General features: G+C 38.6%; 1 protein-coding gene across 1 annotated transcript; it reads right to left on the bottom strand.

Annotated features, from left to right (window-relative positions):
• Positions 1 to 19,182: 19,182 nt before the first annotated feature.
• On the bottom strand, positions 19,183 to 20,493 carry LOC128125835 (protein LURP-one-related 10-like). Its single transcript, XM_023881988.3, has 3 exons — positions 20,178 to 20,493; positions 19,845 to 20,075; positions 19,183 to 19,705 (listed from the first exon to the last, which is right to left on the bottom strand). Exons 1-3 carry the CDS (start codon positions 20,406 to 20,408, stop codon positions 19,499 to 19,501), a joined length of 669 nt encoding a protein of 222 aa, XP_023737756.1. The 5' UTR covers positions 20,409 to 20,493; the 3' UTR covers positions 19,183 to 19,498.

Below are 20,493 nucleotides of genomic sequence, written 5' to 3'. Positions count from 1 at the left end.
AGCTATCCTTAGCTCTAGAATTCGTCCAATCCTTATCTCTTAAGGATTTACAGTCTAAAGTTTAACTATCAAACAATTGACAGTTTATACCCTCTTATTTAATTAATCTCTTTAAGTCACCAAATTAATTCTAATTAATTTATGACTTATATTAATCAAATAACAATATTATTACTCTTTATATTATTCTCATAATATATTAATAATATTTATTCTCTCTTAATAAATCATCCTATCAAGTTGCTATGGTGAAGGCAACCCAAAAGGATCATGCACAACCGGGTCAAATACTTGCCTAATATAGTTGCAGCCTTAGACACTATTCCAACAGTCTCCCACTCGGATAAGTCTAGTAACTATATGCACAAGTACAATTCGATTTGCAATCGTAGCTCTCAAAGACGCTGTCAAACTCTGATCTAATCAATCTTCTCCTTTAGATAAGGGATCGTACAGTCCTCTGTTAGATATCATGCTGACAATTCTATGGAATGATTAGTCAAGCATTTAGGTTTCTCGATCTCCGATTTATTTGACATAGAACTGAATCGACCACATCAATTCAGTTCTGACCGGGCCCAGCACATATGTCAAATCAAATCATCGAGCGGCCGAGATATCGCTTTTATCCTCTTAGGATAAAAGTTACAAATAAACTTAGACTTATATGCATTTACTTATTCATTAACCAACTATACACAACAATGCGTTTTATAACACCGAGTTACTGATGCGTTTTCGCATTATCAATGTACAATCAATTAACAAATAACAAACCATATATCTAGGTTTTAAGACTATATGATATTATCGTCTTGCGATCACCCTTTTATATCATATTCCATAACGTGATTCCAGCAAGCGTGGGTTTGTTCCAATGCTCAAAACCAGTTCATAAGCACTCATGAACGTCGCAACAATCTTTTGCTATGTCTAATACCATCTAGACAATCTACGCACCAATTCACGACAATCTTCATTCATATCTACTTCCAGCATATGAACGATTGTGGAATATTTGAATAATTCGATTATTCTTAATAAACTCAATTATTTTGGAAGTCAAAACATGCAAAGAGAAACAATAGTTAAACAATTAACATAAGACAGTAACATTACTCATAAATAAAACTCCTTTATTTAATCATCAAATGTTAATTACATTTATCTACTACACGTTTCTAATACTATCTAATCTATGCTAATATCATCCTTCAGCCCAATACTCCTAGCATGCTGCAAGTGCTTAACCCTACTCAGTCCCTTCGTAAGTGAATCTGCTGGATTATCTTCTGATGATATCCTCTTCAATACGAGTTGTCCTTCTTCTACACGATATCTAACAAAATGATATTTTCTGTTGATATGTCGTGATCTACCATGATCCCTCGGTTCCTTGGTCAAGGCAACCGCTCCTTCATTATCACAGAAAATCTCCATGGGCTCCTTTATGGCAGGTACAACTCCAAGATCACCGATGAAGTTCTTCAACCATATTGCCTCCTTCGATGCTTCGCTCGATGCAATGTACTCTGATTCGCACGTTGAATCAGCTACGGTTTCCTGCTTGGAACTTTTCCATGTCACTGCTCCTCCATTCAGGGTAAAGACCCAGCCCGACTGCGAACGACAGTTGTCCCTGTCAGTCTGAAAGCTAGCGTCACTATACCCTTGCACCTTCAAGTCATCACTCCCTCCAAGGACTAAGAACCATTCCTTCGTCCTCCGAAGGTACTTAAGGATATTCTTCACCGCAATCCAATGGGCTCTGCTAGGATTCCCTTGATATCTGCTAACCATGCTCAAAGCAAAGGCTACATCAGGGCGAGTACAAGTCTTAGCGTACATGATTGAGCCAACTGCAGAAGCGTATGGTACTCGGCTCATTTCTGCTATTTCAGCTTCGGTACTCGGACTTTGAGTCTTACTCATCTTGGCATTACTTTGTATTGGTAATTCTACATTCTTTGAGTTTTCCATACTAAAACGTTTTAGTACCTTCTCTAAATAAGTGTTCTGACTAAGTCCTATTAGTCTCTTACTTCTTTCTCTTACTATCCTTGTTCCCAAAATGTAAGAAGCCTCTCCGAGGTCCTTCATAGCGAAGCACTTCCCGAGCCAGGACTTAACTTCCTGCAGAGTCAGGATGTCGTTTCCTATGAGTAATATGTCATCGACATATAGAACGAGGAAGCTAACTATACACCCACTGGCTTTGACATATACACACGATTCATCTTCGCTTCGTACAAATCCAAACTCTTTGACTTTCTCATTGAAGCAAAGATTCCATCTGCGAGACGCTTGCTTAAGTCCATAAATGGGCTTCTCAAGCTTACACACTCTATTCGGATGCTTCGGATCCACAAACCCCTCTGGCTGAGCCATGTAAACATCCTCAGCCAACTTTCCGTTAAGGAAAGCGGTCTTGACATCCATTTGCCAAATCTCATAATCATGAAATGCAGAAATCGCTAGCATCACTCTAATAGATTTTATCTTCGCAACTGGTGAGAAGGTCTCATCATAGTCAACTTCGGGAGTTTGAGTAAAGCCCTTCGCAACCAATCGCGCTTTATATGTGTGTACGTTTCCATCCACGTCGGTCTTCTTCTTGAGGATCCATTTGCAACCAACGGTCTTACGTCCGGGCACATTATGAACCAAATTCCAAACTTGGTTATCATACATGGATTGGATCTCGCTATCCATTGCCTCTTTACATTTCGCAGACTCCGGGCCTGCCATGGCTTCCTTGTAGCTTTTAGGTTCATCAAGATTTATTAGTGTACCATCACTAATATACGTGTCCCATTCAGTAGTGATATGAAAACCATAAAACTGGGGTTGAACTCTAACTCTATCGGAACGTCTAAGAGGTAAGGACTCATCAATTGGTTCAACCGGAGCTTCCTCCTCGGGTTGAGTGCCAGTGGTAGAGGTTCTTTCATCTATTGACTCTTGAATCTCTGCAAGCTCGATTTGCCTCCCACTGTTTCCTTGGCCTATGAGTTCTCGCTCTCGGAAAACTCTTCTCCTCGCAACAAAGACAACATTGTCCTTCGGTCTATAGAAGAGATATCCAAAGGATTTTTGCGGGTAGCCGATGAAAATACATCGCTCACTTCGAGGTTCGAGCTTGTCGTGAGTATCTCGTCTTATGAAAGCCTCGCAACCCCAAACCTTGATATGTGCCAACGAGGGAGCTTTCCCTGTCCACATCTCGTGAGGTGTTTTGGTAACCTTCTTAGTAGGGACTCGGTTAAGGATATGGGCGGCAGTCTCTAAGGCATACCCCCAAAAAGAGATAGGTAGTGAAGCACGACTCATCATAGAGCGAACCATATCCAATAAGGTTCGATTATGCCTTTCTGCCACATCATTCAACCGCGGTGTCCTAGGAGGCGTTAATTGTGAAACTATTCCACACTCCTTGAGATAATCGTGGAATTCAAGACTTAGGTACTCTCCTCCTCGATCGGATCGAAGCATCTTGATTTTCCTGCCCAATTGATTCTCCACTTCATTCTTGAACTCTTTGAACTTTTCAAAGGTTTCTGACTTTTGCTTGATTAAACAGATATACCCATATCTACTATAATCATCGGTAAAAGTCACGTAGAAGCGGTTCCCATCCTTCGTGGTTGATCTAAACGGTCCACATACATCGGTATTTATTAGGTCCAATAGACCCTCACCCCTTTCACACGTACTCGTGAAGGGTGATTTAGTCATCTTTCCAAGCAAACAAGACTCGCACATATCATCTTCCCTAAGGTCGAATGACTCCAACACTCCATCCTTTTGGAGTTGGGCTATGCGTTTCTTGTTGACATGTCCAAGACGACAATGCCACAAGGATGCTCTATCCATACTATTGGAAGAATCTATGTTTAAAACATCATTTCCTAAGTTATCAACAATCATAACAGTTTCATAAATTCCATTACATGGTATAGCTTCAAAATAAAAGACACCATTTAGATAAGCCAAAATAGAACCATTCTCATTATTAAAAGAAAATCTAAAACCTTGTCTAAACAAACCATGAAATGAAATGATGTTTCTAGCTATTTCTGGCGAATAGCAACAATTGTTCAAATCTAAACATAAATTATTCCTAAGCACTAAAGAATACACTCCAATCTTGGTCACAGGCGACGATCTTCTGTTCCCCATGATTAGATTGATCCTTCCTTGTTCCACATCCCTACTTCTTCTTAGTCCCTGCACATTAGAACAAATGTGATAACCACAACCGGTATCAAGAACCCAAGAAATAGCATGATTAGAATCGTTAGATTGAATTGTGTATATACCTGCGAAAGACGGCTTGATCTTTCCTTCCTTGATGGCTTGCAGGTACTCTGGGCAGCTTCTCTTCCAATGTCTGATCTTATGGCAGTGGTGGCACTCTGCCTCCTTTGGGTTAGGGCAGGGCTTAGCAGGATCAACTTTGGTCCCACTAGAAGAGGCACCATCTCAGGCTTTAACCTTGTGATATTTCTTAGACGAAGCCTTCCTCTTCTTTCCCTTTCCTTGACTAATAGCCAAGACCAGAGCAACGGGTGGATTCGGAGTTGGTGCAACAGACTTGTCTTTGAAGTTGCTCTCAGTGACCCTCAAGAGACCTTGGAGTTTGCTTAGGGTGACCTCCACTTTGTTCATGCGGTAGGTCATCCTAAATTGATTGTAGCTCGGAGGCAAAGAGTGAAGCACCATGTCGATCGCCAAGTCTTCCCCAAAGTCAACATTCAACTTGCGAATGCGGTCGACATACCTTTGCATCTTTTGCAGGTGCACGGTAAGAGACTCTCCATGACCCATCTTAGCGGAAATCATGTGAGTGAAACTCTCATAACGCTCTTGTCTTGCGTTCTGGTGGTATCTCTCCAATAAATCTTGATGCATTTCGTACGGGTACATGTCCTCATAGGACTTTTGGCATTCGGAGTTCATGGTGGCTATCATGATGTAATGTACCTTCATTGCATCACGCTCATGAGTTTCAAAAGCAGTCATTTCAGCCGGAGTAGCGATTTCAGGGTTGATTTTCTCGAGCTTCTCATCGAGGACAAACTCCTTATCCTCATAGCGAGCAATGGTGCGAATGTATCTTATCCATTCGCTAAAGTTCGTTCCATCGAAAGTGACCTTTTGGCAAAGGCTCATCAATGTGAAAGAACTAACAGCAGCATTGTTTGCGTTCGACATCTACAAATAGAAAGGAAAAAGATAGATTAGAATATGAATCCCAAATTATCACCCAATAAGAAAAATTAGGGCTAGGATCCAACAACAATATTTACATATTAGAAAAGGGATGCCGTAATCCAACATGCAAATAATATGAAGGTAAGTGAATGACGATTCACTAATTCTCCACCATAAAAACCTAACTATAAGTCCTAAATGTATTGAGAATTCCCAGGTTCGGATGAGATTCATTGAAACTATTCAATGGCATGTTTAAATCTCGATATGCCCCTCTTGTTTGTGACTGGGATACCGAGGATCACAAAGCGGGTGTGAATTACCATGCAAATTCACATGGTGCCTTCATTGTAACGATCACCTATTCGATGTGCCGGTAAACCACACACGCTCCATCGAACTATGATAAACAATGAATCACCCTTTGCCACCTTTGCTTAGAACCAATTAGTGTGCCGGTAAACCACACACGCTCCACTAACTTCTTAGCAAGGGTGCAAAGTGTAATTTCATGGGATTGCATCAATTCACTTTTCCTAAAGTAACTAAGATTGGGAAATTTAAAAAAAAATGTGTAGTTACTTTGTATTTCATATTATACTTTTAATGAGAGGATAAGGTTGCCCTATCCTACTCGTTCGGCTAACGACCCTCCACCGATCAAGCAAGCGGTGGGTGTGAGTGTACACCCATTAAGCGCCATTTTATAAGGCGCAACCATATACCCACCTTATAGATCGGCTTCGTGAATGAGGCCTACTAACGGTAAGACTAGCATTTTACTTATACATATATATATATATATATATATATATATATATATATATATATATATATATATATATATATATATATTAATCTTGTAATATTATATTAGTATAGGGTTGTATTTTAAACTTTTAAAATCTAGGGTTTGAAATTTAAATTGTCTAAATTAAAACTTTTAATCACAAAACATAAATTTCAAAACTTGAGGACAGGTTTTAAACATTTAAAACATGGAGGATCAAATAAAAAATAATTTTAATTAACAATTAATTACCTAATTATCTATATTTGATTTATTCAAGATTTCATGCAAGATAATTACCAAATTAATCAAAATAATTAATTAATTGTCATATAAGGAAATTAAATATTTTATTAGTTGATAAATATCTTTAATTAGATCAGGATTATAGTCATATATATCAAAAAATCGAATTAGGGTTGATCTAATATGATTAAGGTAAGTTTCCATAAGATAATCATCAAAAAATCCCGAATCTGGCCTTTCCTGACGCTTGGACTCGTCGAGTTCCCAACTGGACTCGTCAAGTTAGGCCAACGCGTCGAGTCTACCATGGGACTCGTCGAGTTCATGACACAGAACCACAAAATTCGAATTTTGCAACCAAGATACAAACAAACAAGCAACAATTTAATAGAAACCAAGCTAGGCTCTGATACCACTAATGGGTTTTAGCCATAAGAACTTTCCTATGTGCGCATGCAAAACCCTAATGCTTGGATCTAGGCTTTCTAATTAAACATGCTTTGAATCCAAGTCTTCTAATAACTAATTAGGTATAAGAACAATACAAAATCAGATCTAGAAGCATACATTTGGATCTCTTGTTTGATCTTGTTGTCTTGGAGCTCTAGAGTCACAATTATCACTCCTCTAATAGCTTACAAACACCAAATAGCAAGGAAGATGATTTGTGAGAGAGAGGGTAGGAGGAAATCGGCCAGGGGTTCTCTATTCTTGATGAGATGCCGATTTCCCTTGGCCATGGGGTCTATTTATACTTGTAGACTCCTTAAGGGTTTCATCTTAAACCCTAGTTGGATAATCTTCTCTTAAAGCAATCCATATCCTTACCATAGATAGCCTTGGACGATTTTGAGCTATCCTTAGCTCTAGAATTCGTCCAATCCTTATCTCTTAAGGATTTACAGTCTAAAGTTTAACTATCAAACAATTGATAGTTTATACCCTCTTATTTAATTAATCTCTTTAAGTCACCAAATTAATTCTAATTAATTTATGATTTATATTAATCAAATAACAATATTATTACTCTTTATATTATTCTCATAATATATTAATAATATTTATTCTCTCTTAATAAATCATCCTATCAAGTTGCTATGGTGAAGGCAACCCAAAAGGACCACGCACAACCGGGTCAAATACTTGCCTAATATAGTTGCAGCCTTAGACACTATTCCAACAAATCTCCCTAATGTAGGTTCTCTAAGCTTCTCCATTTTGTCGGTTTCTTTGATGGGTAGGAAGTGTGCGGACTTGGTCAATCTGTCGATGATGACCCATATGGTATCAAGTCCACCCGTTGTCTTGGGCAACTTGGTTATGAAGTCCATAGTGATCCTCTCCCACCTCCATTCCGGTATCTCTGGTTGTTGTAGCAGACCGGAGGGTTTCTGGTATTCGACCTTGACCTTAGCGCAAGTAAGGCATTTACTTACGCTAGGTAGAAATATCTACTTTCATGTTAGGCCACCAGTATAGCTTTCTAAGATCCATATACATCTTATCTGAACCTGGGTGGACAGAATAATGAGTGTTGTGTGCCTCGGTCATGACCAAGTCTCTAAAGCCATCGTGTTTCGGTGTCCAAATCCAATCCATGAGTTATAAGGCTCCGCCACCCTTGACTTCTAAATTTTTATCCATCCCTCTCAGGGATTCACCTGCCACATTTTCAGGTTTCAAAGCGTCGAGCTGAGCCTCCTTAATTTGCATGGACAAGTGTGAATGGATAATTAGAGTCAAATATTTGACTCTACGACCAGAGTATTCCTTCCGACTTTGGGCGTCGGCTACTACGTTGGCTTTACCCGGATGATAACGAATTTTGAATTCGTAATCACTGAGTAGCTCAACCCATCGTCGTTGTCTCATGTTGAGCTCCTTCTGGTCGAATATATGTTGTAGACTTTTATGGTCTGTAAAGATCGTGCTTTTTGTACCATACAGGTAGTGTCTCCAGATCTTCAGAGCAAACACAACTGCTCCTAGTTCAAGATTGTGGGTGGTGTAGTTAACCTCATGTGTCTTCAGCTGTCTTGATGCATAGGCGATGACCTTACCTCGCTGCATCAGAACACATTCGAGTCCGTGGTTTGATGCATCACAATAGACAACAAAGTATTCTATCCCTTCAGGGAGGGATAGTATTGGTGTGGTGCACAAGGCTCGCTTAAGCGTTTGGAATGCTCTCTCTTGTCTCTCTTCCCAGTCAAAGACCACGCCTTTCTGGGTCAATGTTGTAAGAGGTTTCGCTATGCGGGAGAAGTTTTGAATGAACCTGCGATAGTAGCCAACGAGACCTAGAAATTGACGAATTTATGTAGCTGTCTTCGGTGCTGATCAGTTCTCAATGGCCTTGATTTTGGAAGGGTCCACGTGTATTCCCTCTTTACTAACTACGTGGCCCAAGAATTTGACTCTTCGAATGCAAAATTCTCACTTAGAGAACTTCGCATAGAGATTCTCCGATCGTAATGTTTCCAAGACACTGCAGAGATGTTGACTATGTTCCTCCTTACTTCGAGAGTAGATGAGTATTTCATCAATGAAGATGATGACGAACTAATCCAAGTAAGGACAACACACCCTATTCATCAGATTCATGAAAACTGCGAGCGCGTTAGTTAATCCGAATGGCATCACTACAAACTCGTAGTGTCCATAACGAGTTCTGAACACTGTCTTGGGAATATCCTCCTCTAGCAATCGTAGTTGGTGATATCTGGATCGTAGATCTATCTTCGAGACGTAGTTGGCTCCTTGAAGTTGATCAAATAAGTCGTCAATGCAGGGTAAGGGATAACGATTCTTTATTGTAAGTTTGTTGAGTTCCCTGTAGTCGATGCACATGCGAAACGATCCGCCTTTCTTCTTGACGAACAAGACTGGTGCTCCCCATGGTGAGAAGCTCGGCCTAATGAATACCTTCTTGAGAAGTTCGTTAAGCTGACTGGATAGTTCCTGCATCTCTGTCGGTGCCAGACGGTAAGGAGATTTGGCTACAGGAGTAGCACCTGGCACTAAGTCGATTATGAACTCGACTTGGCGTTGTGGTGGTAATCCTAGGAGTTCCTCTAGAAAGATGTCGGGAAAGTCGCGTACCTCTGGGATGTTCTGAATGTCTTTTACTTCTTGACTCATATCGATGATGTGTTCGAGGAATGCATGATATTCCTTTCGTAAGCACTTCGGAGCTTGGATGCACGAAATGATACAAAGGTTCGTACTAGGTTTGTCGCCATAGATAACTAAGGTTTCGTTGTTAGGGAGGTTAAGACGAACTGATTTTTCAAAGCACATGATGTCTGCGCGAAGAAGACTCAACCAATCCATGTCGATAATAACGTCGAAACATTTAATTGGGACCAGCATGAGGTCTATCTTGAAAGTATGGACATCTGAAGTTAGGGTACAACCTACGTATATGCAATTAGTACTTTCCGTTTTCCCATTTTTCATTTCTACTATGAATGATTTATCTAATGCACGTGGTTTTTTTTAAGTAGGTGTGCAAATTTATGGCTTACAAAACTTTTCTCTGCTGCACTGTCGAAAAGTATGCAAGCATATGAGTTATCGAGGAGAAACGTACCAGTAACTATCGCAGGATCAGCTACCTCTTACTTGTGGCCTATGGTCAAAACTCTTCCTACTCCACCAGCCATCCCCGCCTTAGGTCAGTTCCTCTTGTAGTGGCCTACATCGCAACAACCGTAGCAAGCTTGGCCCACACCTGCGTTAGGAACTTGGGAGGTCGACCTTGCTGGAATTTTGCAGAAACGGGCTGTATGCCCCTTTCTGTTGCAGTTAGAGCACTGCATTTCCTTGCAAGGTCTGTGGTGATGGAAGTTGCATTTGTTTCACCTCAGAAGATTTCCAACATAAGTTTTTGTTGGTAAGGGGTTTGCAGGGACAACAGGGGTTACCGTGGCAGCATTGATCGCCACAAGTTGTTGTCTCTTTGAGGATTCTTGCGAAGCCCCGCTTTTCCTCTTGTTCCACACCTTTTTCTTGTTGATGTTGCTGTCCTTTTGTGGCCCGGGTGTAGGGATTGTTGGGTTCTGGTGTTTTCTATGATCTATAAGAGATTGTGCCAGCTCTTTGGCAATGTCGAAAGTAGCAGGCCTGGATGCTAACACACTTAACTGGATCTGGGGCAACAGTCCCCAAATATATCTCTCTATTCTTTTGCTCTCGAGTTTTTGAATTTCCCCTCGAGGACAGTAGTCTCTCATCAGCATGGCCTTCAAGTTTTCCCAGCTGATAGAATTTGCCACCCCAATAGTCAGAGACTTAATATGGCCATTCCACCAAGTTAACGCTCTGTCAGAAAAGGTACAAGTAGCAAACTTGACCTTGTTGCCCTCCGAGCAGGCGCAGATCTCAAAGACTGCTTCTCTCTTTTCAATCCACTGCCTTAAGACCATAACCCCACCAGTTCCATTGAAGTTTCGGGGTTTGGCATTCGTAAAATCCTTATAGGTGCACTCCCGGGGATGCCCATGCCTCTCGCCATGGTGAGAAGGAGATGCACCTATTCCCGATCCACTAGGGACAGGAGTATTGATGGCTGACACGGCAGCTGCTACGACTGCTATGAAAGTTGCCTGTAACATAGTAGCGTCAAAAGGAGGAGTTGGTTGAGGTGGTGGAGGAGGTGGTGGTATCGGTGTTTCGTTAACATTGTTACGCCTTGTACTTCAGTGAGGTGGCATCTTTTAACTATATGTTTAAAAGAGATGACAACACAGTAAGAATGAATGAATAATGAGAGTGACTCATGGACTAACTCTCCATAGTCCAACAACACAATTTAATAACACATCTGAATGAAGATGATAGCATTAGGATAATAAATTCCACATGATTAGATATCTTTCAATAATACTGGAATTACAGATGTAACAAGTTTGGGGAAAATGGCCTAGAAGTAGGCCTTACATCAACCAAGATAGGAAAATTTTGACAGAACTATGATCGTATCAAGACCTAGCTTTCTAAGATCTACAAAGATAGGGAATTAGACCAGAGTTTTTACATAACTAGGTTATATCCAAAAGAGAAGTCGATGACATTCTATCGGCGACGAGAACTACTAGCATGAGTTCTTGATCCTGACAGTAGGCGTTCTAGGTCCCTCATACGCCTGTCAGCTCTTACTTGCTGAGCTCGAAGTTCCTTGACTTCAGCTTGGGTTTCAGCAAGTTCTCTCTGTAGAGCTGCATTGCGGACCAGAGTCCTTTTCTGAGCAGACTCTAGTTGGCGAATGCGTACTGTGTTAACGCCAGAGTTGGCGTCAATCTCCATGATTCGAATGATAGCTGCTCGACCTTGTATGTCATTTCGAGAGATCCTACGAACCATGATGGGTAGGACCCAATCAGCTGAACCTCCCTCACTGAGGTTGTAGAAGCTTCTGTCTCCATTGTAGGGGATAGGTTGACCCTGTTCCTGGCTCCATATATTCAAGTTTGTGGCCCACAGAGGTGTGGGTCCTTGAAATGTCGGGCGAGGGTTTGGGTTTTGAGCAGCTGGAGGTAGGTTGTTGACTTTCGGCTCCGAGTCAGAACTATCAGAGAAGCCTTCGGCATGGTGATCATCCAAAGGGATTTGGTGATCATCTTCTGGTTCTTCCTCTAGCCATCCAACATTGCCTTGGTTTGGGAAGTGCGGGTCGCCGTGGGGATAGAATCCAGCCATGATATCTACGGGAGAAAAAGGATATAAGAAATAACTAAATAGACGAACTAACTAAGATAATTATAAGATGACCTTTATCAATTGCTTCAATACTTTTTTAGTGCATACCAGTTATATGTAGTTAGGATAGGATAGACCTTCGAATAAGTGACCCTAACCCTAAGCCCCTAACCCAACGAGGACAGGACATAAAGCAAAGATTCATAAATTCTAAGTCTATGACATCCTAGTGCATATAACCTTAGTGTATCCACTAAACAACTATTGACATATTAATAATAATCTATTTAGTTCTAAAATAAGTAATTACAGTAAGACCAAATACCCCTATGGTATTTCTTTGTAGTTGTGTTGGTAAATTTTTGGACTTGTTGCCACATCACAACCATTCTTGGGCATATGCTAATCACTCCTCGGACCAGCATAGTTGATCAGGCTATACCATTCCCAAGATTGACCATACATCCCCAAGCTTACTTGTGATATTCAACAATCGTAATACTTTTGTTTTTGTCATTGTGACACTGATTTTAGTATGAATGCAGGCACGTATACTTACTTAAATATTTTATTATTTAAAAGTATAAACTCTTAGTCAGAGTGTTTTAATCCCAATGTATTTATAGTTAGTATATCTTTTATGGGTTGATATACTATATTCACTATACACAAAGCTCTGATATCAATCTGTCACACCCCAAAACCAAGAACGGCGGAAACGTTCAAGGGTGGAGGACGTCATATGAAGTATCATAACAATGTAAAGTAGTAAACAAGCAACAACATCATCCATTGCATTAAAAGTAAAGTTTTAATACATGTGTGTTCTTTTATAGTAATAAGACAACAAAATATGTAATCAAAATAAAAAACGAATCTTGTCTATGCTCTGTCTTCTCAAAACCTGGTCATCGTACCTGTCTACTGGTGACCTGAGAATACAAGTTATTTTGAAAGTTTAGATCAGCATAAAGCTGGTGAATTCATAAGTATTTAAGTGTCATTACTCTGTTTTGGAAAGTTGTTAGGAATGCCATGAAAATCTTTGAATGAAACATTTGATAATTATGAAGACCCTAGAAAATCCCATATTTTCTACTAGTATAAAAGTAGTCTTCTACCAAGACCAAAATGTTTTGAAAGTAAAAAAGATGCTTTTTCCCCTGTACGACTACTATTAACAATATATAGTCTACCTCATCGTTTATGTGAACGTATAGCAAAATAAAAGTAATAGGGAAAATATAAACATTTAAGTATTATCCTTTGGTACTAGGATAAACACAACATTATAAATGTCGAATAGTATTAACCGTAGACATTCGTAGATGTACATTTACCTCTGTTGCTAGCAGCCGGGTTTAGGAATAGTTAATCCCTTAAGTATACCTGTAATGGTATCAACTGTAGACATCCATAGATGTGCATCTACCTCTATAGCTAACAGAGGTTATAGGAATGGTTAGACCTGCAAAGTATCCTTTTGCACTAGGATAGACAGATCTAATCTACATGTAAAATATGTAATAGTATCTCATCATATAGTATCTAGGTAAAAGTATCCATGTAAGTGTATCCATGTAAGAGGATCTACGTAAGTGTATCTCTTCATATAGCATTTAGTATAGACTCATGAATGAACTGACTTCGGTGTAATTCCTTGTAATAGGAATAATGTTTTGTATCCCCTAAACTATCTCTATAATAGTTTACTGGAATGTAATAGATGTCCAAGACAGTTTATACACCCTTGCTACCCAAGAGTGTGGGAATTGAACGACGATTGAATGTTCTCATATCAATATATATATATATATATATATATATATATATATATATATATATATATATATATATATATATATATATATATATATATATATATATATATATATATATATATGAACATAAGTGTATAGATATTGTTTTGATCAAGAAAATGAAAGAGGTTTTGTAAAACATTTAAGAGTTTTGAACAATAAATAACAATGACTTGATGTCATTTTATAAAACATTTCAAAAGTAATTCATTTGATCACAAAGTATTTTAAGACAGAAAACCATTTCATGTATCACATTTTGAAGTATGTGAAACCAGTTGGTTGAAAACACAGTTATAAATCACATGTGATTGAATCTATAACATGTTGTTTTCTACTTGTATTCCCCCTCCCCCCATTAAAGCATTTAAAATCATTTAAAACATTGATTAAAGGGTATAAACTCACCTGTAGTTGGTGGTTTGGATGAACAGATAAGGTAGGATGCTAGGTGTCAAGTGAGGACTTGGACACATCAATGATCCTAGTTAACATATAATAACACATATATGTATCCAATTAGTCTTTAAACTACTAATTGACAAAGTTAAGACATCCTAAGACATGTAAAACACCTTATATAAGTGCTACAAGTCATAAGGATTGCATCTAAGTGTTGTAGGACCTTGCTATTGTGTTTGGGGTTCAAAGGTAAACTCCCTTGGAGTTTACAGTTTTGTGACCATAACCCCCATGGGTTTACGGTCGTAAACACAAGGGTTTACAGCAGTAAACTCATGTTCTTTTGACAATTTGTTGTTTTGAAGCTCTACTAGTCCTTTAGAAGCATTTCTACTTGATGGTTAAGCCTTTGGAAGAGATTAGGGCACCATTTCCCTCCTTTGAGGAGTTTACGGCCCTAAGGCCATTTCCTTTTGGGTTTACTACCATAAACCCATATGGATTATGGTATTTTGATGTTTTCAAGTCCTAAACATATAGTGGAATGAGTCTAGACTAGTTTCCAAAGCTTGTGCAGGGACTAGGGTCACTTTGGCCCCTAAATTAGGGTTTACGGTTCAAGGAGTTCTTGGACCGTAAACACCTTGAACCGTAAACACCTTTGATCTTGGTGTTTCTTTGTGTTTTCTTGATGTATGGAAGTATAATAAGCTCTATGATACTCTAGGATAGAAGTAGTTACAATATACAAGCTTGAAATGAGCCAAATGTCCAAGAACACTAGTGTGTGTTCTTGGTGAAACTTGAAGAATCAACCTTTTCGAACATTTTCACGGATGGATGTGTGTTAAAACACTAGATTAGGTAATATAATAACTTGAAAGGGCTAGAAACACTTACTAGATTGAAGATCTTGAAGAAAACTTGGATGATACTTGAGAGAGTTTGAGATTTGGATCTTGAAAGTTGGAAAAGTGATAAAATAACTAAGTGTCACTTTTATACCACTTCCCTATAGGGTTTACGACCGTAAACTCCTTGTTTAGGTCGTAAATTCTAAACTTTTGATGTGTCGGGACTTTATTGTTGCACAATAAACTCTAGGGCATCCTCTCTCCCGATATCTCCTAAGTTGTTTAATCCTAAAATACTCAAACTTATTCCAAAAAGCTTGAAAGTTTCCAGAAATTGTTTTGACTTCTATTGAATGGAATTGTTGTACAGAATGGAAATTTCGGGTTGTCACAAAATATATAAAACAAAATTCAAAATTTTCATTTCATCTAGTATACACTATACAACAATGACAATTCTATATCATTTATCAGTTTAACCATAACCTCTTCATCCCCATTCCTATTACAAGCCACACACCATTTATTTTTACACATTGAAATATTAGACACTTCATCTTTTTTTTTTTGAACAATACTATAAAACACCAATGCGAACAGGTAATTGGCACCAAAAAAAATACAAAAAAATAAAACTTGTATGTCCCTAATATAAAGACTAAAGTACTTAATCAATTAGCATACACCTAATGCCCCAAAATACTGTTGTAAAACAAATCAATAGACATACAAGGAAATCGACGAATATTATTGATGATTAATTGCGGAAAAACAGATCCAACTATTATTAATCTAATTACCAAGTTTTTTCCAAAAATCAAATTGTTCATTCACGATCAGATCTATTTGTAAGAAAGAAGTAGAAGCAGGTTGTCCTGTTGTTGGACGAAAGTAAAGATGAAACAATAATGTAAAATGAACATGTCGACGACTGATCTTGATCGTAGAATAACTATATGGATCGGAATCGTATCTTTAAAAGTTTTTACTTCGCTAATATTGGTTAGAAAGCGGAAGAAATCACACGCACACACACACACACACACAGAGAGAGCTTTGAAGATCGTGTATCAAATATGGCTCCCAAAGGTTTGTATTTATAGCTATCGAAACCCTAGAAGACAATAAAGGGGCCCATTATGGGCCGCCCCCTAAAAACTCTAGGGCGATGACTTACTCTCAAAGCTAGCCGTTTTATAAGCCTTCTAGAATATTATATTGCCATATCCACGAAGTCAACTGTTTAAGCAGATTGGTGAAACTGACTTAACCTGAACTTAGCCAAAAATAAAATCTCGTCAGCGACCGATGCTTTATGCGAAGTGCCAAGTGCGCCATTTCGCGCACTAGTAGCGTCGGCTAGTGCTAGGCTAGGCAGCTTGGCCCATTCCTTTGATCCACTAAAGCCTTTGAAGACCTATCAATGGACAATACTTATAAACCTACACAAGGTTTCTTTCCCCATCAATGTGCGAAAAAGGAAAAATACCCAACTTGTTATTATACCTTCATAATTTCCAACAATCCCCCACCATGTTGGAAAGTTTCCTTTCACTTAGACATATGATGTCACTTGGGTGTCACGAAGATTAAACCCTAGTATAATGAGAACAAACAAGAAGGGACCAATTCAATGGTATCCTTATAGGTTTCATGTAACATCCATAAAATTCGAGCCAATTTAAAACTTTCTAAATCATTTAAAACCATTTAGTCATTACAATTTGTTTTCAAAATAGTTTAAACATCAGAGTTCCCAGAAATCATAATCATCAATCGAGGAAGTGTACGGTCATGCCTTCGTCTTCCCGCACCCATCTACTAAACCTAAAACAATAAAATGAAATTGTAAGCGCGAAAGCTTAGTGAGTTACCCCCAAAATACTCATACACATAACAATACACATATAATGACAAACAACATACTATGGGTCCAATCATCCATCGAGATGGAATACCCTAGGCCCTCAACCATCGGGTTGGAATGCCAACATACTACGAGTCTAATCATCCTCGGGATGGAATAATCTCGGCCCACAACCATCGGGTTGGAATGCCCACACACAATACATATATAACATACACTATGGGTCTAATCATCCATTGGGATGGAATACCCCAGGCCCTCAACCATCGGGTTGGAATGCCAACATACTATAGGTCCAATCAACCATCGGGTTGGAATACCCCAGGCCCTCAACCATTAGGTTGGAATGAAAACATAACCAATCAAACATATGCACCTATATCAGATAATCATATAATAGTATAAAAAGACAACATACAAGGGTCATATCATCCTCGGGATGGAATACCCTCAACTACATAAAAACATCCTATCTACCAGGATACTGATCTAACAGATCATAGCAACATACAACATCCTACCTACCAGGATACTGATCTAACCGATCATAACAACATATATCATCCTATCTACTAGGATATCTATCTAACAGATTATAACAGCATATATCATCCTATCTACCATGATACTGATCTAATAGATCATAACAACATATAACATATCAGGATAACAATCCAAAAAGGATCGGGCTTGGTGTCTTAGACCCTTGAGTATAGTGAGGATAACTCACCTCGCAACTGTCGACTTGAAAGATAAGCTTAAACTCTTGGATCACTGCCACAAACTCCACCACTTATATTCACCATAGAACCATAAGTATAAATTTCCAACCTCCCAAAATGTTCCAGAAGTCAAATAGTCAACCCTTGGTCAAACTCAAAGTCAATGATCAAGGTCAACAATCCATGTTGACCCGACTCATCGAGTGCAGTCACAGACTCACCGAGTCCTTCCAGAACCCGAGTAGTCATGAAAACCCCCCACTGACTCGTCGAGTTTCCCTGCAACTCGTCGAGTCCAAGCGCGTCCAAAGGTCAGGAAAACCCAAGTTGACTCGCCGAGTCACCCCAGTGACTCGCCAAGTCCATTCAGAAGTCCTTGCACGACAATCTACATCGGACTCACTGAGTTGACCATGCAACTTGCCGAGTCCCTTCAGTCTATTACCCATTCAAATGCTTTTTAAGCCATTTTAAGGTTCCATATTGAAGATCCAGCTTCCCAAGGCATGTTTATCAGGTAAAGTTGCAAACTTTACGTGCATGCAAGGCTCTAAAGTCTTATAATGTCAAAACCAAGTTTGTAATGGAGTTTTACACTCAAGGAGAGGTTCATACATGCTAAAGCTGAAAGCTTTATGGACATAGAGACCAAAGAGAGTTTAGATCTGAAGTTACAACTTCAGATCTTACCTCATACCTAACAATAGCTTCATAATATGCTAGAAAAGCCCTAATATTTAACTAAAAGAGATATAGAAGGAAATATGGTCAACGTAACGACTTGATAACTTCCAAAAGATGCTAACTGAGGTAGATTTCAGTTCCTCACATGTTCTTTGCTTCTAGCCACTTGCTCTCCAAGCTCTTCTCACCAATATCCACTTTCCAAGGTTGAAACACACAAGAATGAAGCACACACTTGTATTAGGGTTTGTTGGACTTTCAAGAGGCTGTAAGGGGGATAAAAGAGGCTTATGATCCTTTAAATAGGGTGCAAAACCCCAAAAATTAGGGTTTCATCCTCCAGCTCCTACTCGTCGAGTGCTATCTTGGACTCGACGAGTAGGTCACTTACACACGTGGCCCAATCCGCTTCTACTCGACGAGTTAGGGCATCCAACTCGTTGAGTAGACCTTGCAATTTACGAAAATTAAAGCCATAAAATTATCATTTTCGTTAAGCAAACCTATAAATAATAGTTATTATACACTAAAAGACGGTGCAAAATAAAAAAATCTGGTGTGTGTGTGTGTGTGTGTGTATATATATATATATATATATATATATATATATATATATATATATATATATATAAACTTGAAAATTATGCATGACAATCTGTCATTAAAACACTAATGTTTTAAATGAAATATGTGTTTGGATATTTTGTCAAAAATCAAAAAGAGTCGAGAGTATTTCTATAATTTAGATGATTTACGTATAATGAAAAAGAATATAAGGACCGGTTTTGTAATTTGGATTCCATTTCACTAAAGTTAGGACATATAATTCAAACGTATAATTAAATAAAAAAAATTAACAGAAGAAAATGGGCCCTCAATAAAATAAGGCAAATGCATAAAAATTACATATAGGATATTCGATCATGCAGTATCAATAACATATGCAACGACCTAAAAAATTGTATCATACTGATAAATTTGTTAACAAAACTTATATATACAAAATGAAATAGAATTAATTTTGGGCCCGAACCATAGTGAGGCTCGGGGTCGTTGCCCAACTTGCGCACCCTATTGGATTGGGCCTGATCGGTGTCTGTTTTAATTTCTAATCATACAATATCCATAGCCATGGTAAATGATATCATTCCGTGAAACAATTCAGGGGGATTTAGGCATAGAGAATGCAACAAATATGACTACGAAAAAATTGCACCGAGAAGTACTTCAGCCACCCCTGATCCAGTAGCTTCCGCAGCAACTTCACCTTTTGTGTTAGAGCTTTTCATAGCCTCAACAATAGCTATAAGTGTAACCACAAAGGCGTAATCAACATTGGGATAAATTGTCACCATGAATTTGCTCTTAACCAACTTTATATTCTCAGATGATTGCATTTTATTCATCTACAAGAATAAGTCAGTTAATTAGCTTTAGCTTGAGCTTTACCTTAATGAAATTACCAAATCTTGTTATATCACATAACTGAAAATAGGGATATCCACTAGAAAATATAGAAAACGAACTAATATGTATATAAATTACTTGGGCTATAGTTGTTGAAGTATCTCCCATAGAAATAGTGCAGTTTCTCTTCGACCAGCTTCCTTTTATCTTGAAATCACAAACATCTTTACTACTGATTTTTTTTGCCAAGAACACATGTACATTGGTCTTAAATTGGATCACGTGAGGTGTTTTTGTGGTAAATACCATGTCCGATTTGCTTTTACTGTCACCCCTGAATACATGCCATCTATCGTGTTCACTCATGATCTGGAAGATAAATCAGTCCATTTCAATGTGAAACTTAGCTTCCGAATTTCAAAAACAACCCAAAGAACAAAAAAGAAGTATTAAAACTGAACTTAAAGTCACCTTCTTACGCATCATAACAATGGGTTTGTCATCAACATCGAGTAGCACCTGTTGATAAGATGCATCACATGGTTTCACTTTGAGCAAGATTTTATGGTTCGTATCAGTAATCACAAGGTTTCCTTTTGAATTTCTATCAATTATAATATCAAATTGATATGGCACCATGAACCGAGACCCTATCACAGAGATTGGAGAGGATAAAGGTGCATAGCTCGGTTGAGCCATCATCGATACATACAGGTAGATCGTTCTTGATTAAGAGTACGAATGAAAGGTTTCTTATACAGAAGATGTGTTCCTGTTGGCGGATTAC

Source organism: Lactuca sativa, chromosome 8 (assembly GCF_002870075.4).
Source record: "Lactuca sativa cultivar Salinas chromosome 8, Lsat_Salinas_v11, whole genome shotgun sequence".
Lineage (NCBI taxonomy): Eukaryota > Viridiplantae > Streptophyta > Magnoliopsida > Asterales > Asteraceae > Lactuca > Lactuca sativa.
Note: the sequence above shows the minus strand (reverse complement) of the source record. Positions and strands in the feature narration are given on the sequence as shown.

Excerpts from the sequence above, each read along its gene's own strand:
- LOC128125835 (XM_023881988.3), bottom strand. The coding sequence starts at position 20,408 with ATGATGGCTCAACCGAGCTATGCACCTTTATCCTCTCCAATCTCTGTG. Across the intron at positions 20,076-20,177 it reads TTGTTATGATGCGTAAGAAG|ATCATGAGTGAACACGATAG; the intron begins GTGACTTTAAGT and ends TTTATCTTCCAG. Across the intron at positions 19,706-19,844 it reads CTTCAACAACTATAGCCCAA|ATGAATAAAATGCAATCATC; the intron begins GTAATTTATATA and ends TTATTCTTGTAG.